Here is an 8374-nt window from a genome sequence, read left to right on the forward strand (position 1 = left end):
ATATATATATATACACGTAAATTAAAAAGTCCTTCCGAAGCGGGCGATGGGATTTCGATTCCGGCTGCCGATAGCTTCTTACAGGCGACCCCCAAACAATCTTTTTCTTTCTCTTTTTTGTGTCGACAGTCGGCAACACTCCTCAGTCGACTGCTGTTCTGATTGTCTCCAAATGACCAACAACTTTCAGTCGGTCCTCTGCCTCTGATCTGTCATTTCTAATTGTATAAGCTCAAAACTCAACGGGCTCAATTTCATGTATTCCGATAGTCGCTCAATGCTTAGAGAACTCAAAAGAGAAATAATTTACATACATAACACTCAATTCTTATATAATTCCATATTTTCATACCTATCATTTAATTCTTATATTTTTATAATACTAAACGTGTTTTTCACAACAAATCACCCTTGACCTTCCTCCGGTTGGACCTAGCGACGACCGGTAGTCCAAATCCATCTGATCGCTCCGCCTCTATATGTAACTATGGAAGTTTTAGATTCGGAGCTATCAAATGTGATGCTTTATTTTGTCCAAACCGAGCCAGGCAAAAACTGATAAAATAGCCGACAATACCCTCCAACCATCTTCTGATCGATAAAATAGTCGACAATACTCTAGTCACCTCCAACCAACCATCTGCTGACCGATCGCTACACATCTGACCGAACATGCCCGCTGTTGCTCTGCACCGCCTCAACAATGGGACATTTTCCGCAAAGCATGCCCTTCTGCTCTCTCGGATGCATGACTGTACCAATCAGCCAAACTCCACCTGTTTACAGCCCCACATCCACTCTCTCACCGTCGGCGATCTCAAGCAACGCGACTTAGCAGGGTTCTCCCTCCTCAAATAGGAGACGGGTCCCTCTAGAACCCTCAGTATCTGTCACTTCGGATCTATCTCCCCAAGCCCTCACTTCAGCAGCGCAGCTCTTTCAGTCACCATCTCTTCTCTTTCTTCAGCCACCTCACCGCTCCGGCCAACCACTCTATTCCAACCCGAAACCATGGATGATGAAAAAGGAAAGTCTTAAATACATGTGCAACACTCAATTCTTATCTTTATATTTTTTCATATATGCCACCCAATTATGATATATATATATATATATATATATATATATATATATATATATTCTGCTATTTATTATAGTAAGAAAATGAACCCTAAAATTCAAAAAACTACTATTTAATTCAATTTAACTAAGCCTATGACGACAACAATAAGACTTGGAAACTAAGATTTGATAATATAGATGGGGTAAAAGACGACAATACAATTCATTTATAATTGATTTTATTATCATCAATCGGTCGGGTCTAAATGAATATTTTTTTTCTATTCTGATGAATTATTATTAAAATAACACGTTATTATTGAAAGCGACCATAAAAGTCACTTAAATAGGCCTTCAAAATGCTAATTGTTGTGGCCACAATCGAAGAGTGATGTTCGACTCATTCAATAAGGTTGCCCCATTTTTTTTTCATTAAGTTTATGTCTAGCGACCATCAGGTTATCATCCACTCTGTGTGAAAAATATAATGCAAAAATCTTTCGCTCTCTTCACTTCTTTCCTCTTGTGTTTACAATTGTAGGATGCATTACATTTAAGATTTGCATGGATTTATGGAGTGACGAATTCATCTTTTATGGCTTATAACCAACCACCACTAATTCGTAGTATCTATTGGGGTCTTTTATGTTGCTCTTCATTGAAAATTTTATCATAAAAGATTTATGTATGACTTTTTTACGGTCACCATTTAAGATTGTCAATATCTTTGCAGAATCTTTTGAAGAGAATCACTATTTCAACAAACTGTCATCCAACCGACTACTCCCGACGCCTCAACGGATAGCCATTTTCAAGCATGGAAGACTTACATAAAACTCAATTCTTATATATTTTTATATTTCACTCAATTTCTACACACTTATATACTTGCATACATCTCAACTCATTTTTTTCCAGCACTTGGGAAATTTGAACCCATGTAGAGAAAACGAAAACGACGCCAAGAGGTTAGAAGCATGAGAAAGAACCAACAACGACGTCAAGAGCGTCTGATCGATCAAAAGCATAAGAAAGAGCCGACAACGCCGCCATGCCCAAACAAATCTCCACACCCCCCACCGAAAAAGATTACTCTTTTTCTACTCAAACCATCATTGCACCTGACATCATCCTTATATACCCTATTCCAAATACCCAAACCTCAAACCCAAATCAAACAACCACTGAGACAAGTTTCAGATGTCAATCAGGAGTTTAACATGGAAGAGATACAAAAACAACTTTGTCGAGTACTACAACGACTTAATAAAATTAAGGATAACATCCAATAGGTTTACCCGAACTCCATTTAATTACAATGATGAAGTCTCTGTCAGATGATACAAAGATGAAGTGTCTATTAGAGGATACAAATGTGAAGTTTCTGATAAAGATTTCGAAGATGAAGAGTCTCTACCTCGAAGAAATGACTTAAATATCTGAGAAACCAAAATTTTGAAATAAAGATAGATTTTCCATATTTTGACTGTCATTTCGATCTGAACGAGTGGCTTCAGACCGTGAAACTTTTCTTTGAGTATCAGGACATTTCAAGGACAAAATGGTGAAACAAGCCGCCGGCTAGTTAAAGAAAAGTGCACCGTTTTTGTGGCAAAATTTGAAGTACCTACACAAACGTGAGGAAAAAGATAATATCACTACCTTGTCCGATATTAAATGAGAGATGCAATGTCAGTACCTGCTAACTTTCTACAAACCGGATATTCAAACTCCAGCTTTAAAAGTGGAGAGAACACGCCATCGGGTGACCACCACATCTTGCAGACAGATTTCAACACTAGGATCTCACAGTTAAAGTACAACCAGAGAAACTTCCAGACCGACTCCACATGAGAAGAAATTGATTCAGAGTAATGAATAAGAGGAGCAAACCAGTATTCCTAAATCTTTCTCAGCTAAGAAGTATTTCAAGTGTCACGGATTTAGGCACATTGAACCGGATTGCAAAACCAGAGGATTTATCTATTTCACGGAGCAGGGCATTGTACGAGAAAGGAGCAATGGCAATAGATACTGAAGAAGGTGAGGACGCAGAAGAAGAGTACCAACTGCCAACCAACAAGAAAAAGATGACATCAATTTCAATTGAACTCATGAGAGAGATTCCAGTTGAGTTAACAGTAGCTGTCATAGAAGATAGTGACTCTGAGGTAATGGGCGTCAATACAACATATGAGATTGTGGTGCCTCGAACTACCATTTTGTAGGCGTTGATAGGAGCATCAAAAGAACTGACATTCGATGTCCGAAAGGAACATGAGTTTGAGAAACTGATACTATACACAAAGCAACTTCAAATAAAAAGATTTCAGAATTTTCAGATATATAGGATCCTTCTTGAGTTCTTGAGTTGCTCCTGTTGAGGGAGGTCCAATATGTCAAAAATGACACATATTTGTCCCACTTTTGAAAGACTATATGGAGTCAGTTTTGTGTTAAAATTTATTCAACAGTGTACCCCCAACAAATGATCTGGCTGGAGGGATGAACTACAGCTTTGGAAATTTTCTTTAGAGCTTAATGGTGAATAAAATTCTAAAGTGGGACCAAGGTCCTTCCGGAGAAGAAGAAAAGACCTCTTTTGAGTGATTACACATTATTGCGGTCTAGCTTGTCATAAATGTCGTTTCAGAGTTAATTCCCCTTGGCATAATTGTTTATCACATACATCCAACCGAATATGAAGAGTGATAGAAGTAGATTAAAGATTTAATTACTCGGGATTTGGATCGTGAGCGTCTACGTCGTTATGCAGCTCCAGCTCAGGTTATGATAAAGTAGATGGATACTTATGTTATCAGGATATGTTTTGGAATGACTGCGCCTACAAAATTCACTTATGGGAAGCTTGCAACATTTATGCTACATTTCAAAGGGGTCAACTGACTACTATGAGAAAATTGAAGCTTCGACAAATGAGGTCAAAGCTCCCCATGGGAAACTGACAAAGGAGCTCCCACAAATCTTTTCGCGATCTCTACCATAGTTCTATGAGGCCGCGACCTATAATACAGCCTTGCAAACTGGACCGAACACGACAGAGCTTCTAGCAACCTGGGAATGGTCAGAAAATTGAATTAAGGGGGTCGCTCAACCTTTCTGATGAGGATTTAGCACCTCCTTTCAATAGTAGGCCCAATCCTAAGTACCTAGAGATTATATATTTGATTCATGTATTTTAGGTATTCAATTTTTCGTGTGTTTTATATCGGGACGACCGTCAGCATCTCTTCTTCCCTTCAAGGGATGTATTCTAGGATTTCAGGTGGTGCTCCGGTTGTATCTTAGTCTCCATGTGGTGTTTATCCTTCTACAACTTCTCACATCCCTCTTGCTTCGTTGCCCCGCACTCCTTGTTGTAGGCCAACATAACGACAGCCTTTTGTTTTTTTCCTACAATTTATTCGTTGTGCAGCAATTCTCCTCGCTGCCCCCGCCCAGGACAATCCTGCTTTTGCTATATGGCAGTTTATCGCATTCCCCATCGTCATTCCAGCTCGCCATCCTTGTTGTCATTGTTGTTCCATCCCTTCCCATTTGCTGCCATTGTTGTTCCAGCCTTCCATGCAGGATATCATCGTTATTTCAAACCTCCATCTTCAATGTCTATTTCAGTCCTCTCACTTTGTTGTCATCATCCCGGATAGTTGTACCACATCGATATCTATCTTGTGCTTGATGTTTGGAACACGGGAAGTCGTTGTCTTGTTGTTTTCAGCTTGCCAACCACCTCTTACACCATCCCACCACCTTTCAAACCCCCTGTCGATCACCACCACAACCCCGAGATCCACACTAATTGAGTGTTTGAGTCGTGTTTATTGTCATTTCAGATTTTCAACTTTTGTGTTGTTGTATTTTACCTTTCAAGTGGTTGAAACAGTTTTTTTTTATTTTCAGTAATAACATTTATTTTTCCTATTATTATTTGGGTTTACGCTGGTATACCTCTTCTCCACATTATTTAAATGTTTGTGCACATTAGCTTTTTTTTTGGCATGTGAGATTAAAAAAGCTAAGGACTATTTTGTTGCAAGTAATAAGGATACATGCATATTCCAAATGAAGCGAAAATTAAATAAACCAAATTAGATTACTTCAGATTATTTAGTTGGTTGTAAAAAAAACCATAGAATTATTTTTTAGTTTTGATTTATTGTAAAATAAAATATTTTACATATTGATTAATGACTTGGGCATAGTGGGGATGGAGTCTCAAAGATAGAGAAGACAATACCATGAGGATGATGGAATGGAGACAGTGGCGTGGGATCTTGAATTGGGGTCAATATCAAATTCTAGGCACAAAGAAAATGACACAAGCTAGCCAATGCATGGGATAGCAGTACATCGTAGGATTGCCATCAATGATGGCTATCAAAGATGGCATATACAGCCCCAATTTATAGGATTTTGCTTTCAAAATTCACTCAATTTATGAGAATTTAGAATTCTTCAAGGATGATGGGGTTTTGCAATCAAAATTCACTCAATTTATGAGAATATAAAATTGTTCAAAAACAGTCATTCTTGGAAATTATAAATCCCATATAAGAAAAAATTTGCATTTGCTTTACTTCAAACCAAATACCTAAATAATCAAAATTCATGTAAGTCTTTTAATTGTCACCCTAAAACTCGGCCCCTGAAGCAATCAAGATCAATCCTCACTCTCAACTTAATTTCCCAAGCGCAACAACACATACTAGCACAATTACCCATACTTCTCTCTTTACAATGGAAAAATTTTCAAATGGAATAAATGCATATACAAACTAACTATAAGAAACATATGTTGGTGCTATATGAATGTATCAAAAACAGAAACCAAGACACTAAATAAAAATATAATGGCCACAAATTCAAAAAAGAACATGAACCAGTATACCGAATTTGTACATTCATGCCCAAAAACATGGTCAAAACAGTATCTTTTCTCTTTAGTTCTGTTCTGAATTCTGTCAAGGTAATCCTTGGACAAGTCCGGATCCAAAACAACCACATTCTGCAACAAGAAAAAGGAGAATCAATCCCCGTAATCAACTCTAAACTGCCTAAAATCATTAAAAAACTTTCAACAGTTCGGTGCTCTTCCCACCTTATCATCAAAAACCTGAATAATACTCCTACTTCTGCGCCGTTCTGCTTCAGTCAATGGCCTGCATTTGACAGCCACCTATCACCAACAGAAAAACATCAGCCAAAATGCTCCCAACCTCAGCATCCTACATGAACATCCAAAAAAAACTAACCAGCAAGGTCGCAGTTTTCTTGGAAGCAGGAGCTCTAATACTCGGCATCCTAATCAAGCAACAAATCCCAGCAACCAAATTCCACAGCTCAAATCACATTCAACAGCTCAAATCACAACAAACAAACAGTCCACTACATTTCTACTCCCACCACTCCGCCCCTCCCCGTCTACATTCACCCACAGTAGAATCCATTCCAGCAGAACCCAAAGAATGCTCCAAAACCCTAAATATCTCATCAAGCTCCGAACCCACATTCTCCAGACCCACCAAACAGTCAAAATCCCCACCTCCCGCCACCTCCAAACCTATCAGAAATCAGAAAACCCTAGTTCTAACTTCCAAATATCTACACATGGATGCGCAGCTTCACCTTCTCTCCATTTCTAAATTCCAAAAAGCAATTCATTCCACTCCATGAGGATGAGATAGCGAACGAATAACAACGCCGGAATTGTCGCGGTGGCCGGCGATTACTTAAAAATGTCGGCGAGCGTGAATGCTTTATTTACAGTGGTGTAACTTGAGGATGAGATAGCGAACGAATAACAACGCCGGAAGAGTCGCGGTGGCCGGCGACTCCTGCGGCGATTACTTAAAAATGTCGGCGAACGTGAATGCGTGATTTGTAGGGATGTAACTAGTGGTGTAACTAAAAAAATGCCACTGTAGTTTACTTAAATTACGAGATATGCCATTCATAATGGCAGTTTGGTAGATCTGCTGCTCTGCTGCAATTTATGCAATTAATTCCGTTAAAGAGATATAGAGCCGTCCTTTAATTGAATTTATTCGGTTTTGTAGGACTATTATGTAAATTACCCGAACGAATCACTAACTGAATTTATTTAATCCGCGGTTCACTACATTTATGTTAATGGTTAAATTAAATTCAAAATAAATTGGGGGCATTTATCTGAAATTTTTTATTTTTTATATCTATAATTACAAATCTTTTATATTACAATAAAAAAATATCATTATAACTGATTTTTTTAAAACATTTTAATATAACTTTTTTATGTATAAATTAAATATTATAGATGTTTAATATTTTTTAATCGTCAGATCTCAAATCGTTCGTGAGCCCACAGCTCCTATGTTGGACTTGTAAAGAAAGCAAAAGGGGAAGGAATGAAGGATCAGTTCATAAAGAGCTTAACTCGGCCCTTTACGCAGAAGACCATCTCTATTTATAGGGCTCAAGATGATCTCTTATTTATGATGGGTTACAAAATATATATATATATATATATTAAAAGATTGTAGTTGTCCATGTAGCATGTCGATGATATATTGTGATAATATATATGTCAGACGACTTTTAATTAGACGATAACACTATGGGTATGACAATGAGAATCTGCTAAGGGGCACTTGCCTTTTAAGTTTGATAGACGTTTAATTAGACGATAACAATATGGGTATGACAATGAGAATCTGCTAAGGGGTACTTGCCTTTTAAGTTTGACAGACGAATCTGACAGTTGGTACACTACGAATGAGTTCAACAGGTCAACATGCCAGTAGATTAAAAAAAAGAATTTCAAAACCCAAAAGATATGCTAATATGTTTCTAGGCTTATGATTATCGTTCATGCGTATATAATAGAAATTTTTCAATGCATGCATGATCCTTATGAATTAATACCTAAAGTTTTATAAATATAAATATGAAAATTTTGGTGCTAGATATATAAATACATAATGATTGTTTGGTAAGAGCATGAACTATTTTCTAAACACTATAGGTTTAATGCGTGCTTATTTTTTAATCATTAAGCATAATAAAAAATTAAGTATGTTTAGTACTTGTTAAACTAGGTGTCTCTGTCCTATGGCCTCTAGAGATTCCCACATATTTAGTTGTCGGCAAACTATGAACTACTAGTATTAATTAGGTATTAAAAATCGGATTAGATCTAATCATGTTTAAGCTCATTATCTTCATCAAATTTAGTCAGCTGTTTAGAAAAAAAAAATTATTACTCCGGATGCATACAAACTCCGTGCATAACAATGTTGTAAAATCGGATTAG

At 37.3% G+C, this 8374-nt stretch overlaps 1 protein-coding gene across 1 annotated transcript in view; it reads right to left on the bottom strand.

Moving 5' to 3' along the window:
• LOC110037723 (kinesin-like protein KIN-8B) overlaps positions 1 to 6802 on the bottom strand; it is a 29733-nt gene extending 22931 nt beyond the window's left edge. Inside the window, exons 1-3 of the mRNA XM_020742434.1 lie at positions 6336 to 6802; positions 6182 to 6259; positions 5972 to 6088 (exon numbers count right to left, since the gene is read on the bottom strand). Coding sequence (XP_020598093.1) covers positions 5972 to 6088; positions 6182 to 6259; positions 6336 to 6383 — 243 coding nt within the window. The 5' untranslated portion in view covers positions 6384 to 6802. The remainder of the gene's footprint in view (positions 1 to 5971; positions 6089 to 6181; positions 6260 to 6335) is intronic.
• Between the last annotated feature and the right edge of the window lie 1572 nt (positions 6803 to 8374).

This window comes from Phalaenopsis equestris, unplaced genomic scaffold (assembly GCF_001263595.1).
Source record: "Phalaenopsis equestris unplaced genomic scaffold, ASM126359v1 Scaffold000002, whole genome shotgun sequence".
NCBI classification, from domain to species: Eukaryota; Viridiplantae; Streptophyta; class Magnoliopsida; order Asparagales; family Orchidaceae; genus Phalaenopsis; species Phalaenopsis equestris.